Below are 26,959 nucleotides of genomic sequence, written 5' to 3' on the forward strand. Positions count from 1 at the left end.
TTGAGATGAAAGGCCAAAACCACCTTAGGCAAAAAGGAAGGATCTGGCCGGAAAACAACCTTGTCCTGGTGGATCACCAGAAACTGAGAATGGCAGGAAAGAGCTGCCAATTCAGACACCCTCTGGATGGAGGTGATAGCAACAAGAAACGCCACTTTCCAAGAAAGGAGGCGGAGAGACACCTCTCTTAGGGGCTCAAAGGGTGCACCCTGGAGGGCACTCAGAACCAAATTCAAGTCCCAAGGGAGAGAGGGTGACCGATAAGGGGGAACAGCGATAAGGGGGAACTCCTTGAAGGAAGGTCCGGACATGAGAATTAGAAGCCAGGGGCCGCTGGAAAACAACAGCAAGGGCCGAAACCTGACCTTTAAGTGAACTGAGAGACAACCCCAGTTCCAACCCAGACTGCAAAAAGGAGAGAAGACAGGGAACCGAGAAGGTTACCGGGGAGAAGTCCTGAGCTTCACACCAACGAAAATAAGACCTCCAAGTACGGTGGTAAATTCTTGCAGAGGAGGGCTTACGAGCCCTGAGCATGGTGTGAATGACTTGGGAAGAGAACCTGCGGCCTTCAAAACCGCAGTCTCAACCGCCACGCCGTCAAATGCAGCAACTGTAAATTGGGGTGGCAAAGAGGACCCTGAGAGAGCAGGTCCGGACGGAGCGGAAGGCGCAGTGGGGCGTCGTCCAGGAGCCTGACTACGTCGGCGTACCACGACCTACGGGGCCAATCTGGAGCTTCCTCAGCACCCTGGGAAGGAGCGGAAGGGGAGGGAACAGATAGCGTAGGGCGAACCCTGCCCAAGGAATCACTAGGGCGTCCACAGCCAGAGCCTGAGGGTCCCGGGACTTGGACACAAAAGAAAGGATCTTCCAATTGTGCCGCAACGCGAAGAGGTCCACGTCCGGAATGCCCCAGAGGTCGCAGAGTTGCCGGAGAAAGCGAAAGTAAGTAACATCCTTAATCTGTACGAGATACCAGGTATGGAACACATTAATGGTAATTCTATCCTATTGATGAATTCAAATATTGAATTATGGATATTTTGTGGAAGTTACTTGTAATACATGCATCGCGAGGGTGTGATAATGGACGAACACTGTCACATTGTTTGTTTGTAACCAATAGAATAATTTGAAAAATAATGACAATGAATAGGATATGATAAATATTATTATTATTAATTGTATACTTGTTTATTTAATTATCATGCACGTAAATTTATATTTTTTATTAATTTATCCAGTTAATTATCATGCAAATAAATGTTAATTATGAATCATGTTTAGACTTAATCTAATTTAGTCATTCATAATAAACTCAATAATGTATGTAAATATGTGAATTATGTCACTAAGTATTCACACTTACTAAATGTTTATCATGCACATTATTAATTTAATTTATTTAATTTATTCAGTTTAAAATAATTTATATTATAATAATATATATACCAACACACACATACATATACAGTGGTCCCTCAACATATGATATTAATTGGTTCCAGGAGAACCATCATATGTTGAAACCATCATATGTCGAGTACATATGTCTATGTAAAAATGGTAATTGGTTCTGGGGCCTCGGAACCATTGTATGTTGAATACATATCTCTATGGGAAACTGCTAATTGGTTCTGGGATGACCATTGTATGTGGAGTGTATGGGGAGTGTTTAACAAACCAGGGTGCCTCCAGCTGTTGCACAACTACAACTCCCAGCATGCATGTACAGCCATTGACTGTCTGGGCATGCTGGGAGTTATAGTTTTGCAACAGCTGGAGGCACACTGATAGGGAAACATTGATGTATGGAGTGTATAGTGTGTATATGTATTGTATGTGATGTGTGACATTGCATACAGTACTGTACAGTTCTTTAAATACCTTCAAGGGGGAAAGAATGTCCTCCATTACGATCCTGCCGACTACAGCTCTATAGGAAAGGAAGGGAAGGGCAGCCAGCAGCTCATTGGATGCCTGCAGCAAGATGCTGCCGGCTATTGGCTATAGCTGCACTGGGGGGCGGGGCTTACACGGAGCTCACAGTGGAAGCCTGCGTGAGTTAGCAGGACAGCATGTGAGTAACAGGAGGCAGAACGGGGCACATTAAACAACTGTCAGTTGCTGAAGTTGTCAGCGCTGTCAGATAGCTGTTTGTATGATGGCCCCGACACACAGCAGCATCATATGTCGATGCTGCCTTCAACATACGATGGGCTCTGAGAGGCCATCATATGTTGAAATGATCATATGTCGGGGGGTCACTATATATAATAGATATATATATATATATATATATATATATATATATAGCAAATTTAAATTTCTTTTTTAATCAAATTTAGTATTAATTTATTATTTTTTTTATATTATTGCACATATTTTTATATGATTATTATTTTTATACACATTTTTTATTTATTTTTCAATTTTTTTTATTTATTATTCTTTATTATTTTTATCTTATATATATATATATTATATATATATATATATATATATATATATATATATATATATATATATATATATATATATATATTTTTTATTTTTTTTTCCTGTTATTTAGTGCAGGGGGGTATTTATCCAATACTGATACTAAATTCTCTTTTTTCTTTTTTTTTATTATTTAATATTTTTGTTTATTTTGTCATTAATTTCTGTATAGTATTGTTTAGATATGTGACAGGCTTGTTCATTAACCATTGTCATGCCTGTATACTAGAAATAGCATAATTGAGATTAAAAGTGTAAAATATAGGAGTTATAATAAGATGTACTTACCTGGTATCGGAGTTGACTGCTAGTGCATAATAAAGTTTTTGATCGCATGTGATCACATGACGTCTCACGTGACCGGATTGGTCACGTGAGACGCATATACTGCGCCGGGCGCGGCATTACTGCGCATGACAGTACTATTAGGAGGAAGGAGAGGGGATCATGTGACCACCAGATGGCCACATGACACGCACTTCTCGCGTGAAGCGACGTATCATCATACACAATAGCGGAAGCTGATGGCGGGGGCGGAAATCCACGCCGGCTTCATTACTTACAGGGTGACTGACCCGGGACATACTCACCTGACAGGTATCATTTAGTTGATTATGTTGTATATATAAGACCCTAAGGGCATGCAGACTACAACACCCATGAGGAAGTCACAAACGGTGACGGAACGCATGGGGCTTAGGGGTCCCGTCCCGTCCCGCCACTCATCATTCTGGCTCTTCTGTTCTGTGGTCGCTATGCACTGGTGATATGAACTCATTTCACTCTCTTGCACACTGCTTATTTCCATATTATTTGGTGTTTGCCTATATTGATTGTATGGTGTAGAGGTTTATACTTAGTATGTGTATTATTCTTTAGTAAGCACAACTACTTAGTAGCCACATTATTTACTAACAGAGGGAAGGGACTTTGGTGAGAAGGGGGTTCATGGCCCCTCTCCCATGTTGTAGAGGTTTGCTAGGTTTAGAGCTTTTTAATTGATTTTAGCCCTTTCTGTCTTGTATTTTTTAATGTGAAACTCAAAAACTTGTTATATATTCATTAATTTTGTGGTGTGCACTCTTTACAGTAATTCTGCTTTTTGGTGTAGCAATAGTTTTTTGTTTACTGAGTAGTAGCACCCACGTTATGGTTTGGTGAGCCCCCCTTTTTCTATATAATTAGCGAAAGTAAGCCGGCGCAGAGAGCGCCCGGCCCGAACCAGCACCGCGGCTGTCAGCCGCATATAAGGCGCTGCGGTCTAGACAGTAACCACACACACACACACAGTGAAAAACAGAGTACATGCCCCCTCAGATGCCACTGCTCCCCCAGAATAAAGGTCCAGAATAAAAGTCCATCCCCAGTAAGCCAGCCTCATAACCTTAAAATATGGGCCAAAACAGGGGGTCTCCAGAAGTTGCAAGTCCGCACCTGAGGAGAAAAGCGGGGACGTACTTACCTCAGTTAGAAGAACTTACCTAATGGAGTCTTCAGTGAAGTCTTCAGTCAGCTTAGTTACCTGCATCACGCCTGGCTGCTATGCGCGAGCATCAGAAGACCTGGTCTGGAGAATTCCAGACCATGTCCACCTCCTTCAGGCACTAAGCTTAAACTGATTAGCTCAGGGCCTGAAGGCGGGTATATCCTGCCAGGAGGAGCCAACTTTTTTTTTATTACCATAGAGTCACACCTCCTACAGACAGCAGCATACACCCACGGTCTGTGTCCCCCAATGGAGCCGATAGAGAAACAATAGTTTGTTAATGTGGAATCAATGAAGCAGAGAAATAGGTTTATTGTTTTAAGGCTGCATAGTCGTAGATGCACAATCACTGAAATGTCCCCAGGAGGTCTTCAGTCGCTGCTCTCTCATGAGGATCCTATTCTGCATCCTGGGGTTCCAGGAAGCAGCAATCAGCACTACCATTAGTCTAGTTCTCATGGTGGCATTGTGTCATGATACTAGGATATATATAATCTTACAAAGAAAAATTAGCCCAACCTGCCGATTTTCTCGCAAATATGACAGCCATCATGGGGTGGTAGTTCCAGATCCTCAGGGGATAAATGGGGATGGGAGGTCAGGGATGGGAGGTCGTGATATGGGGTTGGGATATGACAACAATATACGAGGACGGGATATGAAGTCAAACGCTTCCTCTGTTGATTTTCCTCCACAACAAGGGTAAGGAAGGAAAAACCGGGCAACGCCGGATACTCAGCTAGTATATATAAAACTCAACGTGTGTGTGTGTGTGTGTGTGTGTGTGTGTGTATATATGTGTGTGTGTTCCAGCATGAAGACCAAATGGCTAAAGATATTAACATGAAACTTGGCACACATGTTACTTATATGTCAACAACAAACATAGGATAGGTGGTGATTTAACCCTTACTCACCCCTATTTGCCAGGGTCAGGGTTTTTATTTAAAGGGGTATTCCAGGAAAAAACTTTTTTTTTATATATATCAACTGGTTCCAGAAAGTTAAACAGATTTGTAAATTACTTCTATTAAAAAATCTTAATCCTTTCAGTACTTATGAGCTTCTGAAGTTAAGGTTGTTCTTTTCTGTCTACGTAATCTCTGATGACACGTGTCTCGGGAAATGCCCAGTTTAGAAGCAAATTCCCATAGCAAACCTCTTCTAAACTGGGCGGTTCCCAAGACACGTGTCATCAGAGATTAATTAGACAGAAAAGAACAACCTAAACTTCAGAAGCTCCTAAGTACTGAAAGGATTAAGATTTTTTAATAGAAGTAATTTACAAATCTGTTTAACTTTCTGGAGCCAGTTGATATATAAAAAAAAAGTTTTTTCCTGGATAACCCCTTTAAAGTCCTATAAAAGTGAGGTTGAGATATGATGACGGGATAGGAGGACGGGATATGGGGTTGGGATATGACAACAATATATGAGGTCGGGATTTGAAGTCAAAAGCTTCCTCCTTTGTTGATTTTCCTCCCCAAGGATTAGGAAGGAAAAACCGGGCAACGCCGGGTACTCAGCTAGTGTATGTATATAAGTGTATGTATATATGTGTATCTATATATATATATATATATATATATATATATATATATATATATATATATATATATATATACATATACATATATATACATATATATACACATACACACACACACACACACACACACAACCAAAGAATAAGTTGGCCAGCACTATTGATTCCAAACTATTGTAAAGACCTGGCTTACAGGTGCAGGCTGCTGGGCTAAATATACTCATTTCAACACTATAGGAATTGGAATCAATAGTGCTGGCCAACTTATTCTTTGGTTGTATTACACATACGGGGGAGTGGCTACCTCCATGCTGGCTCTTGCACTCCACCCACCTCTATTAGGTGTATATAAGGTGCCTTGGATGTTTCAGACCTTGCAATGCCTGCTGTACTGTTCACACAGAGGCATATTCATAGTGTAGGGTCAGTCCCAGAATGAGGTCACCTTACCGTGGTGGGATGGTCCACGCTATTTGGCGCCAAATTTGCAAGCTAAGTACCTCATAATGTCAGTTTCATATTTTCATTTATTGCACTACAGCTGTATAGCTTTTCATGTTATATCTATATACTCATGTTTTATCTATATACTCATGTTTCATCTATATCTTTGTGCTAGCAGTGTGCTGCTGTATTCTCCTGTTGCTGTGTGTGTGTGTGTGTGTGTGTGTGTGTGTGTGTGTGTGTGTGTATGTATGTATGTATGTATATATGTATGTATATATGTATATATGTATGTATATATGTATATATGTATATATATATATCTATATATATCAATAAGAGATAAGATCTCCATTTTACACCGGAAGCGGTGTTCCTCTCCCGGAGGAAAATACCTGACCCCTTAAACTATAATATTGATATATTGCACACACACACACACACACACACACACACACACACACACAGCAGAAATTATTACTATGGCTTCCATATTTTCTTTTGGTCCTTATTTAAAAAAAATTCTAAAAATATTTACTTACATTTGTGTACTAATAAGTTATAAAAGATATTTGGGGAAGATTATTCAGACTTTACGCAACTTTGGGAGCAACAGTTACCCCATAAACCAGCATGTAGGGTCTTAAGACCCAGAAACACTGCCATCCAGAGGGCATTTGTCAGCCATGTCAGTCGTTACATGATCTCCACATAAAGGCAGTAGCACTATGGTCAAACCACTACATGTTACATACACATTGCAGTCTACTCTACACTCCATATAGATGATAAGGTATTTAGAGGCAAAAGAGAAGGGGCATTTATTAGCACTCCCTTCATTAATCAGTATAAGGTGGCTCTGCATCCGGAAGCACCCTTGTTTTAGCATGTATTTTTCATTCTCCTTGCTTTGATGTTGCAGAAGAAGCCTTGCACATACATTAGAAATGTAGACAAACTGTAGCACAAACCTTTGGGAGCTCCCCTTTAAGTGTCTGTAAGACATAGTACATTGAACTTTTGTTGTTCTCTCTTGGTGTAACACAAAGTACAGCTTCACCATGAACTGCAATATCTCCCGGCTTAACACGTAGTTTAGACATGCAGATTGAATATCTCACAGTCTCTGCATTCACCTAAAAAACAACCATTGACAAGTCAAAAATGTTTACATAGGAAGCATAGACTAGCCATAAAGAATATGTAGAGTTACTTACCTCAAGCCTCAGCAACCGTATACGTTCTAGTGAAAGCTTTACCAAGAGGAAACAATCATCGGGAAGAAATACCTCTTCTATATATTCAGATATCTGTAATAGATGTAAAGAGATATATATTACACATTTGCCACATTTTAATATTATAAAATCTTATAACAAACCACCCAGGAGAGGGGTTTATAGCATAGTGCTTTGATAATATTTATATATTTATATAATAGATAATTCATAGTAAGCAGGATAAAATAGCCACACTGGTATTTACTTTGCTGGTGGCCAAATGATAATCAAAAACTCAAGGGTTAATATTGATCTCAGAGTATTTAAAAGTAAATACGAGGGCATACTATCAAGATGTTTGCCTATATGTATAATAGAAGATTTAGTTGAATTAATAGTAAAGCCCAACAGATTACCAAATCCATCTGAAAACAATAATGACTGCTCTGAAGGACCCAGGCCAGCCAACAAGGTATAGTGACCGGTCATTGGCTCCCATAGCTAAAACCATACAAATTCAGAGAATTTCTCATAGCTGTAGCCAAGGGCTCTTTGCCCAGTGCAAACAGGAATGGGGATCTGACTTTGAGCAGCAAAAGGAAATGGAGACAAGCCCATTAACTGGAAAAGTAATTGGTTCACGGAAGGGAACAGCAGGTGGTTATTAATTGTACATACTCTGAGCGGGTGACTGTTACTAGTGGGGTATGACGGGGGTCAGTTTTGGGTCCTACTAATCTTAACTTATTTAATAACGACCTTGTAGATGAATTATGTAGTAAAGTGTCAATCTTTGTACATGAAAGCAAAATGGTCAACTCAATAGAGGATAGAGCACTGTTACAAATGGATGGGGATAGGTAGGGGGGCTTGGGCTGAGGTTCAAAACAGATAAATATAAGGTTATGCACTATAAGGTTATATATTAAATGGGAAAACACTGGGGATGACCGACATGGAAGAGGACTTAAAGGGGTACTCCAGTGGAAAACTTTTTTTTTTAACCAACTGGTGCCAGAAAGTTACACAGATTTGTAAATTACTTCTATTAAAAAAAAAAAAAATCTTAATCCTTCCAGTACTTATTAGCAGCTGTATACTACAGAGGAAATTCCTTTCTTTTTGGATTTCTCTTCTGTCACGACCACAGTGCTCTCTGCTGACCTCTGCTCTTCATTTTATGAACTGTCCAGAGCAGGAGAAAATCCCCATAGCAAACATATGCTGCTCTGGACAGTTCCTAAAATGGACAGCAGAGGTCAGCAGAGAGCACTGTGGTTGCGACAGAAGAGAAATCCAAAAAGAAAAGCATTTCTCTGTAGTATAAAGCCGCTAAAAAGTACTGGAAGAATTAAGATTTTTTTTAATAGAAGTCATTTACAAATCTGTTTAACTTTCTAGAGCCAGTTGAGTTAAAAAAAAAAAAAAAAAAAAAAAAAAAAAGTTTTCCCACCGGAGTACCCCTTTAAGAATTTAACTGTAGCGACCAGTGTCAGAATGTCGGTCAAAATACATAAGAATTGCCTTGTAAAAGCAACAGTTAAGGATCTGCAACTGCGGATTTTACAACTTCAAATCCCCAGTAGATTCTATGTGTGCAACTGCAAGCACTCTTAAAGGGGTTTTACCATAAAGATAAAAAGGTCTAAACTGGAGCTTTATGTGAGATTAGACATCCAATGTACAAGCATTTGTGAAAATGTACCTTTTTAAATATATATACTTGCTAATCCCCCATGTGCCTCCTCCTTTGCTCTCTTGCACAGGGTTATGACCTTCTTTGGGCATTTACCGATACGGTCAAGCATTGTTCAATTTGTTAGTCTCTACTTTGTATGCAAGCAAGAGGGATTGTGGGAAAGTGTGTGCTCTGTTACATGGCGACAGCAGGGTTTAGAAAGGAAACAGGACGTGATCAGATCCATGGAGGGAGAAGAACTGTATGTACAGTAATTTAGGTCATTTTACTAAAAACCTGCACATTTGTAATACTTTACATATATGTGGTACACATCTAATTTTAAACAAAATATAAAAGGGGGTGTTCAGACCTAAAGGAACAGTTGGTATATCAACTTATTCATATATCAATACAGTATGGGACTGTACCCTGAGCAGGGCCCTTACTACAAGGTCAGCACATAAATAAAATATAAGATGTAAAATAAATAAAATGCTAAAATGCATACATTTGTAACAGATAGGTGGCAGAATTTCATCTATGATAATACAAAGAAATGTCCTTTTATGCAATGTTCAAAGCGCTGGTAACTGTGACGCAGGATTATTATCACATTAAATATGTCAGAAGTAGACGTGCAGGAGAAAATGAAAATACAGTCTGTTCGCAGGGTAGCACAGGTATTCAGCCGGCCTGGAATGGTGAGCGAATAGTTGCGGAAGGTGATGGTAAGACTTGCCTGTCTGCCGGGTGGTAATGCTGAGCTGGAGGCAGGTTGCGGGAATCCCTGGGTGATCCCAATATTCTGACTTGCAGGATTGGCGCTTCACCGGGATGTTGAAGTTTTCGCAGGCAGTTTACTGTGAAAAACTTTTATTCACCAGAGTATGATTCATACAGAGGCAAATTGGTTTACACAGATAGCGGAGTTGGCAGGACAACATGTTTTGAGAGGGGATTCCTCTCTTCGTCAGGTCCACTATCATTGTGAAGTGAGTATATTGTGGTGGGAATTTAGATTTTTCAAATTATGGCGGGCTGGTGAGGTCACTGGGGGCTGGTCTGTGACGTCAGCCTCTGTGGCCTCTATGGAGGGGTTTACTGTATTTTTACTCTGTATCTATAACATTAATGATTTTTGCCAATTGGAATCAATAGGCCATTGTGATCTATGGCCAAGTTTACTGAACATCGTTGCAAGCTAAGCAACTGAGAGCTCGGTCGGGCTGTGGATGGGAGTCGGGCAGTGTACTGTAATTGAAATATCTTGTATAACTTTAACATGTGATGACAGCTGGGGTCAATAGGTTAAGTGGATAATGGCTTTGGGAAGTTATTAATGTACTTTGTGGTAATGCTGAGGAATAGTCCAACATCTAGATGGCACGGAGCAGCGTCCGGCTCGGTGATTGTGGGTCCAGGCAGTGGATGTAATGCGAGTGCTCCAGGCAGCGGCGTCCTCGTGCAGTGATTGCCGTCTGAGCGCATATCACACTGTATGGTGGTACACTAAGCAGGGGACTGCAGCACCTGCAATGAGTGTACGTAGATTATTTTTATCAGTGGCAGATCCTGTAGGGAGATCTGTGGAAGGGCAGATGCGTTTCGTGGGAGTGCCCCTTTATCAATGGCTAAAGATAATTGACTATAGATAGACAAGGTGGTCTTTTATAAGATGCCATCTTAATTGGCATGTGGGTTCTGGTGATGGGAATACATGGTCCGGATTCCGCTAATTGAGATTAGGAGTTTACACTCACTAGTCTTTGTGTTACATGTTCAACACTGTATAGAAATATATAGAAATCAATACATTATCAGTGCATTGACTCCTTAAAAATAGTATTAAAGAAATAATACAATGATGATAAAATGATTGTATAACCAGTTTAGTCTATGTGTACCAGTAATGAGACCATTTAGAGAATGTATCAGTGTATATGGAGATGTATTGTCAAATCTGGAAGTAGGTCTTGATGATGTGATGTTCATTTGATGGGATATATATGTAGGAAGAATATGGAGGAAAACTTAGCAATTTGGCTAAAATGTATTGTATAGAACATGGAATAAATGTTGATAAAAAATATCTTGGTCCTATGGTGTCGCTATATAGACAACATTATTTTAGTTTGGGGCAAATCAGCTACGGAACAGACGTTCATTCACAACCTAAATTCTAACAGTAACAATTAAAAATTCACTGCATCCACTAATCACTTTAAAATAGAATTCCTAGATCTCATTATTTAGTTCATTAGGTACACCTGTCTGTAGTACATTTCATAAACCCACCTCAAACAGTGTTATCCTTTTTTCCAGTTTACCGAAATGGCTCCTAAACATTCCAACTGGCTAGTTCAGGAGGATCAAACGAAATTGCACAGAAACCACACAATACGAGAAAGAAGCCCTAACAATTGGCTACCAAGTTCCAAGAACGAGGGTACCCCAACGAACTGCTTCAAGATGCACAAACCAAAATTATACAACAGGACAGGTCCTCCTACTTTGACCCTACCCCCAAAGTCAAAAACCATAACGAGAAAGACATCCTTATCTTACCCTTCAATAAAGACTATAAAAAAAGCGGAGGCAATCATTCTCAAAAAATGGAACCATTTACAAACAAAACAAAAAACATAACATTCCATAATATCTCCTATTCCAAGAATTATCTACACAAAAGCTCCAAATCTTGGTCTCTTGGTTGCCCCAACCATACAGAACACACACAAAGAGAAAGACAACACATGGTTGACATCAAGGGTTTTCACCAATGCGGCTCCTGTGCAAATTGTAAACCAATTTCCCTAAACCACAACCTCAGTTCAATCCACATCAAATAACTTCAATTGGGAAATCAAGGAACTGATCACATGTAAGGCTTCTTCCACACTACAAAATTACTCTGTTTTAAAGATCCGTACGAAGTTGCGTCTGAAAATCAGCTGTAAAACGGCAGTTACACAATCCTATACGGCCGTTAGAAAATCCCATTATGGTCTATGGGATTTTTCGAATAGCCGTTTTAACCCGTTATAGCCAGTTATTAATAACTGCCGTTATTTTGTGACGGAAGATAGTAACGGGAGAAATAGTGCGAGTAATTTTGTAGTGTGAAAGAAGCCTTACATGTGATCGGTTCCTTGATTGCCCAATTGAAGTTATTTGATGTGGATTGAACTGAGGTTGTGGTTTAGGGAAATTGGTTTACAATTTGCACAGGAGCCGCATTGGTGAAAACCCTTGATGTCAACCATGTGTTGTCTTTCTCTTTGTGTGTGTTCTGTATGGTTGGGGCAACCAAGATTTGGAGCTTTTGTGAAGATAATTTTTGGAATGGGAGATATTATGGAATGTAATGTTTTGTTTTGTTGTAAATGGTGCCAGTTTTTGAGAATGATTGCCTCTACTTTTTTATAGTCTTTATTGAAGGGTAAGATAAGGATGTCTTTCTCGTTATGGTTTTTGACTTTGGGGGTAGGGTCAAAGTAGGAGGACCTGTCCTGTTGTATAATTTTGGTTTGTGGTTCTTGAAGCAGTTTGTTGGGGTACCCTCGTTCTTGGAACTTGGTAGCCAATTGTTGGGGCTTCTTTCTCGTATTGTGTGGTTTCTGTGCAATTTCGTTTGATCCTCCTGAACTAGCCAGCTGGAATGTTCAGGAGCCATCTCAGTAAGTTGCAATTGGAAAAAAGGATAACACTGTTTTTGAGGTGGGTTTATGAAATGTACTACCAATAGGTGCACCTAATGAACTAAATAATGAGATCTAGGAATTCTATTTTAGAGTGATTAGTGGATGCAGTGAATTTTAAATTGTTACTGTTGGAATTTAGGTTGTGAACCAATGATGTCAGTTCCATAGCCGATTTTGCCCCAAACTAAAATAATGTTGTCTATATAGTGACACCATAGGACCAAGATATTTTTATCAACATTTATTCCATGTTCTATACAATACATTTTAGCCAAAATGCTAACAGTTTTCCTCCATATTCTTCCTACATATATATCCCATCAAATGAACATCACACCATCAAAACCTACTTCCAGATTTGAAAATAAATACATCTCCATATACACTGATACAAATTCTCTAATTGGTCTCATTACTGGTACACAGACACTAAACTGGTTATACAATCATTTTTTCATCATTATATTTCTTTAATACTATTATTTTTAAGGAGTCAATGCACTGATAATGTATTGATTCCTATGTATTTCTATACACTGTATTGAACATGTAACACAAAGACTAGTGAGTGTAAACTCCTAATCTCAATTAGCGGAATCCGGACCATGTATTCCCATCACCAGAACCCACATGCCAATTAAGATGGCATCTTATAAAAGACCACCTTGTCTATAGTCAGTTATCTTTAGCCATTGATAAAGGGGGACTCCCCCGAAACGCATCTGGCCTTCCACAGATCTCCCTACATGATCTGCCACCGATAAAAAATAATCCACATACACTCCTTTCAGGCGCTGCATACCCCCACTTAGTGTGCCACCATACAGTGTGATATGTGCTCAGACGGCAAATCACTGCACGAGAATGCCGCTGCCTGGAGCGCTCGCATTACATCCACTGCCTGGACCCACCTTCACAGAGTCGGACGCCGCTCCATGCAATCTAGAGGTTGGACTATTCCTCAGCATTACCACCTGGCAGACAGGCAAGTCTCACCACCTTCTTCCCCAACTATTTGCGGACTGTTCCAGGATCGCAGGTACTATAAGAACAGCAGGGCGGATGCATACCTGTGCCACCCTGAGAACAGACTATTTTCATTTTCTACTTCAGACATATTAATATGATAATCCTGCAGTACCGTTACCAGCACTTTGAACATTGCATAAAAGGACATTTCTTTATATTATCATAGGTGGCAGAATTTCATCTCTCATACAAATGCATGCATTTTAACATTTTATTTATTTTACATTTTATATTTTATTTATGTGCTGACCCTGCTCAGGGTACAGTCCCATACTGTATTGATATATGAATAAAAACCGTATTGTAAAACTAGCAGTATCTTTAGCCATATTTTAAATTATCTTAAAATTTTTTACCAGCTGTTCCTTGAGGTCTGAACACCCCCTTTTTTTTATTTCGTTTACTGTTTATTGGCACTACGGGTATAGTGCATTCAGTACCTCGGCACAGTTTGGAAACATCATAGTGTGCAGCCACCCACCTTCTCTAATTTTTTATTGAACAAACATAATTTTACCAACTTTGTTTTATGGGAAAACCCCTTCAAAGAGTGTAGTACTACCTACAGAAAGTGTATTAGTTACTTACAAAAGTTAACTTTTCTTACCTCACCTAACAAGGTCTTCTCAATTCTGCCTTTAACCAGACGGGCAAAGTCTGAGTCGTCATCTCTGTCCAGGTGGGCAGTTATGATTGGTGTACTGAAGTGATAAATAACATTTTAATATGGACCTCTTTTACATATCATCCACTATTTACAAGCGTGACTGTCTTGCTATAACATTTTATTGTAGGAAGCCAGCCTGATTATCAGTGGGCTGCTTTGGGTCTATCTTCAGGAATTCCCAAGTGATCATCTGTTTTCTCTAGGGGATCCTGAAGACATCCATACATTTCCCCCCTGCAACGAACGCTGCAAAAAGATGTAGCATCACATAGCAGCCAAGCAAATGAATTGCCTTTCATGTAATAGGACAAGCCAGGTCTGCCAATGAAGGAGCTGCTTATAATTTGACTGACAGAGGGGGTCCCCTTAGGGGTTTCTCACATTATATGACATCCATTTGGAAATGGGTCACAGTGAGACAACCCTTCTACATCATGGAAAACAGCGCACAAAAAGAATTTATCGCCAAAAAAAAAAAAAAAAAATTATATATATATATATCTTTAAAGGGGTACACCGGGGAACTAAACTCATAGCCCATCCTTTCCCTCTTACCAACCTATTTATGTGTCTAAACATCACTCATTAGCTATATACAGCAGTTTCCTCTTCCAGCTGTCACTTAAAGGCAGGAAATGAGAAAAACGTAATTCTCAAATCCACCTTGTCTTGGTGTAAACCCCTCACTGAGAATAGCCCACTAGGACAACACCACCTGATTTCTGTTTGGTCTAGAGCTTACCACCCCTCCCACTCCCTGTGTGAAGAGCTTGTGAGCTGTGAGAGAAAAGCAGTGAAGATTTTTAGTCACAAATGAGCACATAGCTGCTGTTTTTCTGCTGAATATCTAATCACTGACTTCTATTCAGAGCACACCATGATTTATTGCTGGATGAAGGATAGTCTGAAAGAAAATGTACTGTGAGTGAGAGCTGCAGTGTAAGCCTGCAAACAGATAGTGAGTGAAAGCAGTTGGCTGGCAGCCATTCCATAGAGCTGCACTGACTTCTGGGAGTTGTAGTCTGTGCTGCAAACGAGAAAAGTATTTAGGAGACATCAGGGGCCAAAGGAGCCGCAAAAACCACATGAATAACTACAGGGGACCCAGGACAAGTATTGTGGTGGCTTTGGGGCATTTTTATTTTTCTTAACTTCCCTGGAGTACCCCTTTAATAATCTGCACAATAGAGAATCTTACCATATGTATAAAAAATGTAGATGTCCAAGCTTACACACAATTGACTTTACGCGTACCTGATGTTCTTGGAAGCATTAATGATTTCTTTGATACGAGGAACACCCAAGGTGATGTTCATGGAAGCAACTCCAGCAAAATGGAACGTCTTAAGAGTCATCTGTGTTCCTGGTTCCCCAATGCTTTGAGCACACAGGGCTCCTACTGCAGACCCTGGTTCCATTTGAGCTCTGGGAAAGAAAATAAAAATTTAAACAAAATATACCTCTATTGCACAAAAATGCTCAAGCACCATTCTCTCCTCTACTATAGTCATAAGCCTTGGTGCAACCATACATTTGCACCATTAATCGCTAAGTATCAAGTTCTAAACATACATGGCATGTCTAATAGAATCAGAAGACAGGGACTAATAGGCTACCTGTCACATTAGACCCTAGTCTTTAGACCCTTTCCCTTTTATCACATGTTGCAGTCTTGTCCCAAAATAAAAAAAAATTAAAAATTAAAATTTAGCATGGACATAAGTATTCAGACCCTTTGCAGTGACACTTGAAATTTACCTCTGGAGCCACCCATTGCTCCTGACCATCTTTCCATCTTTTACCATTCAGTGAACACGATTTATAGAGAAACAACCCTATCTACATAAGGTCTCAAAGCTGCCAATGCATATCAGAGGAAAGAAACAAGCCATGAGTAGAAATGACTGCCCATTGAGCTCAGAGACAGGAATTATGTGAAGGCACAATCTGGAAGAGGGTACAAAAATGTCTGCTGCATTGAAAGAAGTTAGAAACAACCAGGACTCTTACTAGCGCTGGCTGCCCTACCAAACTAATCTGGGGAGAAAGACCTTCTTAAGAGGTGACAAACACCCAATGGTCACTCTGGTTGATCTCCTAAGATCTTGTGTTCATATGGGAGAAACTTCCAGGAGGTCAACCATAACCGCAGGACCCCGCCAATCTGGACTTTGTGAGTGGCCAAAAAGAAGCCTCTCCTCAGTAAGAGACACATTCATCATTTCATTTATTTACACATCTCATTTTACACTTCACATTATCTATTACACTCATACGCCACATCCACACTATTCTGGATCCCTAAGGATATTTTTCAGCTTTTTGCTTACATTCACATTTTTGTGGCATGGAGGACAACACTGCACTTAGAGCCATTATCTGGTATGTGCCCGCTTCAGTTGTACATATCCTATAAATAGTATCCCAACATGAGGTTGCATCAACCCCCAAAGGAGGAAGTCATTCCGAAATGGACATTGGGGTGGGCATTCTAGTAATCTCCTCGTGTGACGTACTGCTTGGGTATTGGTCATTTCCTGTATATGTGATACTGTGTTACTTTGTTGGTATGCACTTGCACTTCTATTAGTTTACAGGAACTCATGAAATGTATTATACCCCCCCATTACTGCATTGCTAGTTACACATAGCATATGATTATATCTGTAGCAGTCTATATTATTCCACTCGGACATCCAGGTCCTTCTTTCAGTTGTTGTCTTTTTTACTATCCTTTGCTTTAAGGGTAGCTCCCACCATCCTATTTTATTTTTTTTGCTAGCCCATTAACCCCCCCCCCCCCCCGCGCTACGGCACTAACCTGTTCCCTCCTCCGCCCCCCCCCCCCCCCCGCCCCGCATACCCCGTTCCCTCATTACACTTGCAGTTACTGCAGAGTCTGGCAGCGGGCGTGCAGGGACAGCGGCGGCAACAAGGCGGCGATGTGCGGGAGGAGTGGCCTCCCAGCAAGTGGCCGGGGAGCCAATGCGCTCGCTCCCGCCTGTCTGATTGACAGGCAGGGAGCTAGTGCAGCCTAACTGAAAAAGGACTGATTGCCACTCCAAAATCAGTCCTTTTTCAGTGGCCGGTTTTTAAATGTAAATTAAACCTTTTTAATGAAAAAAAATAAAATAAAAGTATATTAGAGATATGTTGTAGTACATAAGTACTACAACATATCAGAAAATAAAGTTGGTGACAGTGCCCATTTAAGGATGTTAACTTTTTTTTTTTTTTTGTGCCTGAACTAAAAGTTTGTGATTTTTTTTTTCTACCTATCTCAGCTGCAACTTTATTGTCCTCTGTTGGTTTTATTTATATTGATGCCTATAGCAGGTTGTAAACCATGTATGATATTGGTCTGGAATAGAAGTATACACTTGTCACTTCTATTACTGTGTAGCCAGCAGTTCACACTGTGATTTTGTTTCTTGCCGACGCATGAAAGCCTGTCTGGAGTTTGCAGAAAAGCACCCTACTCTCAGACTGCAAAAAACCTGATTCTATGGGTTAACGAAACAGAGTTTGAAGTTTCTGGTCTGAAATTCAAAGGGCCATATGTCTGGAGGAAACCAGGCACTGCTTATTACCTGCACAATATCATCCCTACAGTAAAGCATGGTGGTGGCAGATTCAGCTGGGACAGGGAGACTTGTCAGGGTTGAGGAAAAGCTAAATGGAACAAAGTTCAGGTTTTCTTTAGGAATATCTCTGATCAAGAGTGTTATTGACCTCAGACTGGGCCAAAAGGTTCCCCTAACAAAACAATGACTAAGCATATAGTCAACTCAACATAGGCGAAGCTTCGAGACAACTCTGTGAATGCCCTTGAGTGGCCCAGCCAGAGCCAAGACTAGAACCCAGTTGAATATCTACGGAGAGACCCGAAAATGGTTTTGACCGATGGTCCCGATCCCAATGCAGTGTGAAAACCTTGTGACATCATACCCAAATAGACTGGAGGCTATAATCGCTGCCAAAAGGTGCTTTAATTAAGTACTAAGGCAAATAGTCTGAATACATATGTCAAAGCAATATTTTAGTTTATCCTATTTAATAAATAAGTAAACATTTCTAACATGTTCACTTTGTTATTATGAGGTTTTAGATGCAGAATGATAGGGAGAGCTCATTTTTATTTTAATAAAGTCTCAACAAAATAAAATGTAAAAAATGTGAAAGGGGTCTGAAGACAAAAAAAAATGATCAGTGTACTGTAAAATCCTTTTCTCGGTCGCTCTTCATTGGGAGACACCGATACTGATGGAGTATATGCTCTTGCCACTAGGAGGCACTGATACTAGGAAAAAAGTCAGCTCCTCCCTGGCAGGATATACCCACCAACTGGAAGTGAGGTAAATCCATTTTAGCTAGTGTCAATAGGAGGCAAGACACAGGTCTGGGAGCTCCCCAGACCTGGTCTATTTTATTATTTTCTAGTTAAGTATGTCTAGTTAGGTTCTTTTTCCTTGGTTCAAGGATTTCACGATCCCTTGATAACTACTGGGGATATATTCAGCGACTGTTCTCCCCCTACCACTGAGTGCCATACCATGTCCTTTGTGCCCACGGCCGAATTCCAGTCCCTCCCTACCGAGGCAAGACACTGGTCGGGTGCCCTTGCAAGGGCTTTTGCATTCCTGGCAGAGGCTAAGGATGCTTTTGAGGTTCTTACTCTGTCAGGTCTGCCGGCCAACCATCAAGGGGGTGTTCTTGGTATGTCATTCAATATGATTCCCTCCTCCCTAGGCTGCTGCATCCGCAGGTAGTGCTCTGGATCCCCACGTCTAGTGCAAGGTCTCTGTGGAAGTGTCCCTGCGTGGGCAAGGATTGGACAAGATATTGATATGCCGGACAGCCTGTCACTCATCTCACAGCTGTCGCGTCCGAGGCTGGCATTCCGGTACCCCACTGCTGTGCGAGGTGTCCGAAGGAGTGACCCGTTGTATACTATGGACCCATACCAGTAAGCCAGACAGTGGTTTCCTCCGCCGCCTGTCACTCATCACACAGCTGATTTATCTGCGGCTGGAGTTCCGGTACCCGACTGCTGTGCAAGGTGTACGAAGAAGTGACCCTATATGGGGTGAGGGGAATACAATCCAAGGCTCCTCAGCCTCCCCTGATCTCCCAGGGTGGCAGGGATACTATCCATGGCTCCTAGGCCTCCCCTGCCGCTCACATGCGACAGAGGTGCACAGTGATCCACTATCTGGCTGTTGTCCCCTTTTCGCCAGCGCCTGGAGGTGTACTTGTTCAGCCAGACAGTTTCCTGCATGGTTTCCGCCACCGGTCTCCCATGTCAGGGCTGCCACGGGCATGGCCAGGTTTCCCGTACTTCACTACTGTTGTAAGGAATCTGGATGAGGGTCCCTAGAGGTATACGGGACAGATGCCAGTCCACGTCACCCGTTCGTTCGGCTGCACCTCTGTACCCCACTTTCTGTGGGAGGGTTTGAAGGTGTAACCCTGTGCTTTCAAAAATCCTATACCAGTCAGCCAGACGGTTGTCTCCATGGTTTACAACTACGTCGGGTCAACTACCACACCATGGACGGAAGTTCAGGTAACCCACTACCATGTTGCTCCATGGGCCCTTATAATGCACCACATACTGGTTTGCAGGGTTCCCTCTTTTACCAGGTCCCTTTCTACATGCCTGTCGCTCTCACAGCTGAAGGATGATAACCCACTTTGTGTGTGGTTCTGAATGCGGGACCCGGTGTTGGCATGGTCCCTATGCCAGATAGCCAGACTGTATGTGCATGGTTTTCTAATCCACCAGGTCACCTCACCCATTCCTGCTGCTCCTGTGGCTGCAATCCAGTGACTCATTTTCCATGTGAAGTTCCAAAAAGTGTTTCGGTGAGTTCACTGGACCTTTTATACCTGTCTGTCAGACTGTGTCTACATGTTTTCTTTACCACATACATCCTTAATCTCTTGCATCTGCGACAGCAGTCCTGGTGTGTGGCACCATTAGGATATTCCTGCAGGTTCCTGTGGGAGTTTCCTGCAGGTTACATGGACTTTCACAGAAACAGCAGCACTCTCTGTTCCCCTTTCTAAGAGTGTAAGGTTGGTCTGCTAAGGGCATGGTTGTGATATCATGAGGTAACCATGTCTGGGTCCCTACATATGCTAGGCCACTCTGTACGTGTAGAGTCCACCTTTCCTTCTGTTCAGTGGGGGTGTGCCTTCCTGTGATCTTGTTTCCACAGGTCTACGGTGGTTGAGCATCTCTGTTCTGGCATGGGGCGACACAGTATGTTCAGCAACCCCCCCATTCCTCCAGGTATCTGTTCTGGGTTTCTGTGCAGGGTGGTTCAGGCGCCTGCTCTGTTGCCTTAGACAACGACCAGGATGGCTCCGTTGATGCCCATCTGGTCCAGGGTTTCACCATGTTGGGGTGTTCCTCTCAACACTTTGGTTGCTGTGTGTGCGATGTGTGCTCGCTTGCATTCGTAGTGACGTCTTTATCTTTTGCCCAACACCAGTGTCCAGAATTCCGATCTCTCTGGGAACATAAATTGGCTCCTCCATATAAGGTTGCAGGGTTCCTGGGGGCTACATCCACCCAGTACTTTGTCCAGTTGCCTTAGGGCGGCATTTCCCTGTTCCTACAGTACCTGGCACACTTTGACAATCCCCCTTCCACAGGGGGGTACAGGGATCAGGGAGCTTGGCATGGTCTGTGCCTGAGTTTCATTGCGACCACCCCTTGTTTTCTCTTCCACTATATAGGTGGGATACCTGGCTGTGCCTTGTTTTCTGCTGAGAGCAATCAGAAGAGCTGCCCACTATTGCAGCCTGGCTCTCTTCCTGTTTCATGGTTATCTACTGCTGCTCATGCATAGTTACATAGTTAGTACGGTCGAAAAAAGACATATGTCCATCAAGTTCAACCAGGGAATTAAGGGGTAGGGGTGTGGCGCGATATTGGGGAAGGGATGAGATTTTATATTTCTTCATAAGCATTAATCTTATTTTGTTCCAGGAATGTATCTAATCCTGTTTTAAAGCTGTTAATTGTTCCTGCTGTGACCAGTTCCTGAGGTAGACCGTTCCATAAATTCCATAAATTCACAGTCCTCACGGTAAAGAAGGCGTGTCGCCCCTTGAGACTAAAATTTTTCTTCTCCAGACGGAGGGAGTGCCCCCTCGTCCTTTGGGGTTTATGCATACTTGCATAAACCCCAACAGAGGAGATTGTCAATCATGTATGACTTGGCAACAGCCGGTCTAGCACCGTCTGTTTGAGTCATGCCATTGCTCTCCTCCTTCCTCTGTGCATTCTCCCTGGAGGGGTGTGTTCATCCTTCCCAGTGTCAGTTGCGCTACACTGACACTATGGTCTTCTGGAGTAACCTTCCCTTTTATTTCCCCTTCCGTTCACATCCCGACAGGATGTTGCCTTGGAGTACTTTAGTCTGCTCAGACCGATGGGGTCCAAGTCCGGTTAGGCTCCTTGTCTTGGACACCATCCTAGACTGCTGTGGCGTGCCTTCTTTTCTAGGTCAGCCCTCCTGTTTCTTTGGACCTTAGTGATGGTTGAGGTCTCGGGCAGGTGTAGCTCTCCTGCCCAGACTTCTCCGTACTTTCTGTACTTTCCTCGTCTCGACAGGAAAGTGTGTCACCGAGAGCGTTTCGCTGACGTTGGGTTTACTTACTCTACAGGTGTATGTCTCCCAGGCGAATTGGGAACCTCCAATTCCTATGTCAGCCGCTCCGATGTTCCGAGTTGCTCCTTTTGGCCGTTTATTCTGATGTGTACGTCTTTGAGGTGACCTGGGGTGTATCGGGACACCCCTTTTCAGGGCGTTCTGCTCCTTTTTTGGCCGTTATTACGGAGATTGAGGGCGTTCCGGTGATCCGGATCACGCTAGTCAAGCTTATTTCACTTCCCAGGTGCTCGCGGCGGGCCCCTGGGACAGGGGTTTTGGGTCTACAGCTGTTCAGATGATCGATCTTATGCATCAGGCCTCTCTAGAGCCGGTTTCTATCTTTCTTTTTTCCAGTGGCTTTCTGGTCTCCACCTCCTGTGCTCGCCTTCTGCTCAGGTGTACGATACTCTTTTTTTTGCCATGTTCTCTTGAATCTGTTGACTCTGGATGGGGGTCCTTGGAGTTGATTTCCTACCCCCTTTCGAGATGGTTCCGGCAGATCTGGCTTCCTAGTTGACCTTTTCTTGTCTCTCTATATGGACTGTAGGTTTAGAGTCTCTACAAAACACCGTCCCATCATTTGTCGTCTGTTCCGGTTCTTGTTTTTTTTTTCCTCCGGGAATCTTTTCTACGGTCCTTCAGACATATTTCTATGTTGGCTTCTCCTACTGCTTTGTGACAAAACTGAATACCTCACTTCCAGTGGGCAAGTATATCCTGCCAGGGAGGAGACAACTTTTTTCCTAGTGTCAGCGCCTCCTAGTGGCAAGAGCATATACCCCATCAGTATCAGTGTCCCCCAATGAAGGCTACGAGAAAGATTTTATGGTGTGTACAAAAAAAAAAAAAAAAAAAAAAATCCTTTTCTGTTGGATTGTTTAGGGTGACACAGCACAGTGGGTATAAGCCCCTTGCCAGTGGGAGGCAAAACTGGGCAGAAGAAAGCGTTAGTCCCACCTAAGCAGAATATATCCCCCCTATCCACACTAACCTACTTAGTTTGTGCAAAACCAATAGGAAGGAAAGAAACCAACATCATCTCAGAAAGAGGAACCAAGAACACCACAAACAAGACCCTGGGTTCAGGTCTGTGTCCTCACCTTCAATGAGAAAAGGATTGTATGGTAGAAAAATGGAACAAAGTTCAGAGCTATTCCTAATCGGGGACACAGCACCGCGGGACTTCCAAAAGCAGTTCCTGAGGTGGGGAAAAAAAAGAAAAAGCCACCATGTGACTAGCCTAGTGCACAGCAGTTTAAAGTACCATGCAGCCCGGACTGGCATAAAAGGAAGACATGGTATGGACTTCTGACCTCTTATTACTTGGAAAAAAAGTGCACCGAAGCTCCGGTAGTGTTCTTTGCAGTTCTGAGAAGCAGATGCCTGATAACAGATGGCTCAGGAAGCCCCCACAGGCCAGGCAGAGTGAGAAGTAGCTCGAAGGAAGGAAGCCTTGAACTGATCCTGTAAGTGATAAAGCCCTTAGAAGCAGAAAGGCCCCTATAGGGACTCTTCAGGACAACAAACCGTATCTAAAAGATGCTGAGGAAGCAAGATAGATGTGAAACGCTCGAACAACGTCCAGACAAAAAGAACTTTGTAGAACCACAAGCGCTGGGAGAAAGATTCCCAGGGAGGAGATGGGGAAGGTAGGAAGGGGAGAGACTAGGAGAATACTTGTCTCGCCAACATCCTCGGATGCACTGAGTGATACTCTGAGTGAGGTACCAGCACTCAAACTGCAGATACTAAAGTCGAGGGAACAGGTGACCTGTGTCAGTGAAAGCAGGTATAGTGATACTTTGTTTCCTTACACTATCAGTCAAGGCTAAAATTGATAAGCCTAATGTGGGTAGGAGGGGTATATTCTGCCTATGCAGACCCATCCCTTGCTTTTGCCTAGTGTCACCTTCTAGTGGAAAAGGCCTATACCCACAGTGCTCGGTCGCCAATTCAATTCATGAGAAGTGAAGATAAAATTAAATTCAAAGGGGGCAAATAATAATTGTTCAACTTCTGCAAAAACATAGCTACAGGTCATTGTATCTGCAACTCAATGATGTATTAAACGCCAGCTGCTGATCTACTCTGATTTACTAACGACCAACTTTTTTGCATGTTGAAACCCTGTATAATCCCCAAAGAAATTCCAAGTAGTGTAACAGCCAATATTTCTTACCTCATGTACTTGTCACGACAGGTCTCCAAAAATTTTTCCAGCTGAGTTGGTGTAATCCTGTCCAGTTGGTACAAAACTCGGGGCTGTGCATGAAATTTAAAAAAAAGTTATTAGGGTTGCTTATTCCATAAAAAGAATAATGTCTAATAATACTATGCAAGCAGAAGGAGACCTGATTAGATATTTAGGATTTTACTTTTCCCACTGCCTCCGCAGGTCTGACTAACACTGCCCAATTTATAAACTAAGACAGAATGCATGCTCCAAACAACTAGTCAAACTCAAGGTATTCTGCTCTTAACCTTTAGAGTAATCAAGGATTACAGGGCATATTACCTCCGTGGTGCCATTGTCATTGATGCCATATTTATCTCTGGTCTTCTTGATGCGTTCTGAAACAGTCTTCACAAACTTCCTAATTTCCTAAAGAGGAGAAAGCTGGACATCAAAAAACAGAAAAAAAAACCACAACAATAAAACCTGTAAGCAAGACATAAACCAATCTACTGAATTAAAAGACAAAATAATACTTGATATCACACTGCAGTGCAGATGACAACCACACATTCCCTGTGACAAAGAGGAGAGCCCAACTGCTGGTGCTGCATGTGTATACCACCACTGGATGTCCATAGGGGGTAGGAAGATTTAGGGGAACCTTCTCACATCTGTATATTTTCACAGGTCACAGTCGAAATTAACTCCAACACTGCCTAGCAACCACAGTCTTGCATTAGAGAACAGAAAGAAAGAAAAGAGAACAATAGAAATAGATCAAGTAGCACATGTAGCTGGCCCTAATTTTTTTAATTTAAAGTATCCTTGTAAGAAACCAATCTTATGAAATATTGCAGACACCTGTAAAAAGTTTTGACTATTTCAGTATGGCACCATAGTGCTAGATTTCTATGGGGTCATACTGACCCCCCCCCCCCCCCCCTTATATGCCATTCATTCCATGAACATGGAAGTTCTCAGCAGTGTCTTGTTCCATCCTATGCTGTAACAGTGGTATATTACGGTTTTAAGTCTGGTCACAAAACAGATATGGGGCAAAAATGTGCCGACCGGAGTCACTATCTGACTCAGGTCAGCTCATTCAAATGAATGACAAGCTACGCGGGTCCGGCGGGCATACGGGAGCACCCGTTTTGAAATATACCCGCCAATTCAGTCTGCATTAGGATTAAAATGTGGTGGCACCCTTATGAAGGTGGTCTCCAGTAAGAGGCAGTAGGAAATATAGGACTGTACGGAGGCACCATATATGTGGACCCCTATACAGGCTCTGTGCTTTGCCAGACAAAACATGTACGTTTACAATAAAGGGCAAGCTTTATGAGTAGATATCTATTGCTGAGCATACATGCCCTTTGCTCTTTTCATCTACTCCTGCATTCAAGAATGTTAGAATCATTATTAATGTAGCCGTTTATCCACACATTTAGCCATTAACAGTAACCAGTATATGTCAGAAGACCACAGGGAGATGTTATAGGCTGGATAGATAAATCTGCAGCATGCAGACATCCATGAGGTAACATAAAACACACACGGTGTACACCAACATACTCCAAACTCTGCACACAGCATCTCCACATAAGGATGGAGATCTCATTCCATGCTTCAAGTACCTCATAATATCGGCTGAAGCCTGTATCTGTGAGAGACTTCAAACAGAAGGTAAATAAGTGTCATGGATAAAACACTGCTAAAATTAAAAATCTATCTATAAAATGTTAAACTTTTGTGCTCAGGAATTCTGTACAGTTTTAGATGTTTAGCTGAACTACATCAGCTATAAAACCCTACAGTAATCTAGATTTTGCTCAACAGAAATGCAACTGGTACGGTCAATAAAGGAAAAGGATTTTTAAAAGGGTGAACAGTAGAAACTATTGATATCATAAAGTGCATAATAACTGAGATTAAACCTTTAAAAATGGCTATTGCAAATAAAAAAAAGTAGGGATGTATCAAAATTTGGGCCGCCAAAAATTATCAAACGAAAATGGTGTTTTCAGCCTTGGGCCAAAAGACAAATTGGGGCCAAAAGACAAATTGGGGCCAAAAGTATCAGTGGGCGTGGCTACCAAAGGGGCGAAGAAGTAGGATGAGATGTGTGGCGAAAGTGTGCAACATCTGTCAGAAAGAAGACGTGTGGAGGGTAGGAGGAGACAGATGTCCGGCAGAAGTGCCTGACACCACACTGTGGCTGGGAGGACTCATTATAGTTGCCTCACCCTACAACGCTATAACTGCAGGCAGGTAACAAGGCTCAGCAAACACTGCCTGTAAGTGTTTTAAAAACTGTGTGTTTGGAAAACACTAATCTGCACCCACATACGTTCTGCTACAGAGCAGAGATCTACAATCTGTGGCTCTGCAGTTGATGCAGAACTATAACTCAGCATGACCAAAAAGCCAAAGCCTTTGTAGATCACAGCTCTGTAGCACAATAGGAGTGGGAGTTGTAATACATTTTTTTGGCTGAAAAATAGAGAAATGTAACCTTTTGACAACCCAAAAAGTTAGATTGGGTAAATCAAAACCCCTGTGCAATTTCAGACAATTTTACATTGACCCCACAGAGTATTTACTCTTGAACATGTCCTATTGTGAAACAAATGGCTTTTTTTGTAAAAGGAAAAAGCAATATCATAAAAAGGCATTTGAACAAGCAATTTCTCTTTATATGTCACATGTACCATACTTAAGTAACAAATTGTTCCACTCTACATCCTCTATTGGACAAAATACTGTGTAAACCCTACAGTGTAAGAGGTTCCCCCCAGCATGTAGGTTCCTACTGCTAAAATGCCACACACTGAAAAGTGGCG

General features: G+C 41.9%; 1 protein-coding gene across 4 annotated transcripts in view; it reads right to left on the bottom strand.

Moving 5' to 3' along the window:
- POLR3A (RNA polymerase III subunit A) overlaps window positions 1-26,959 on the bottom strand; it is an 87,236-nt gene that overhangs the window by 8,237 nt on the left and 52,040 nt on the right. For all 4 annotated transcript variants that reach the window (XM_056531349.1, XM_056531352.1, XM_056531351.1 and 1 more), the window contains exons 22-27: window positions 24,456-24,542; window positions 24,120-24,202; window positions 15,531-15,701; window positions 14,217-14,310; window positions 7,196-7,288; window positions 6,950-7,114 (exon numbers count right to left, since the gene is read on the bottom strand). In XM_056531349.1, coding sequence (XP_056387324.1) covers window positions 6,950-7,114; window positions 7,196-7,288; window positions 14,217-14,310; window positions 15,531-15,701; window positions 24,120-24,202; window positions 24,456-24,542 — 693 coding nt within the window. The remainder of the gene's footprint in view (window positions 1-6,949; window positions 7,115-7,195; window positions 7,289-14,216; window positions 14,311-15,530; window positions 15,702-24,119; window positions 24,203-24,455; window positions 24,543-26,959) is intronic.

The sequence above is a fragment of the Hyla sarda genome, chromosome 7 (assembly GCF_029499605.1).
Source record: "Hyla sarda isolate aHylSar1 chromosome 7, aHylSar1.hap1, whole genome shotgun sequence".
Taxonomy (NCBI): Eukaryota; Metazoa; Chordata; class Amphibia; order Anura; family Hylidae; genus Hyla; species Hyla sarda.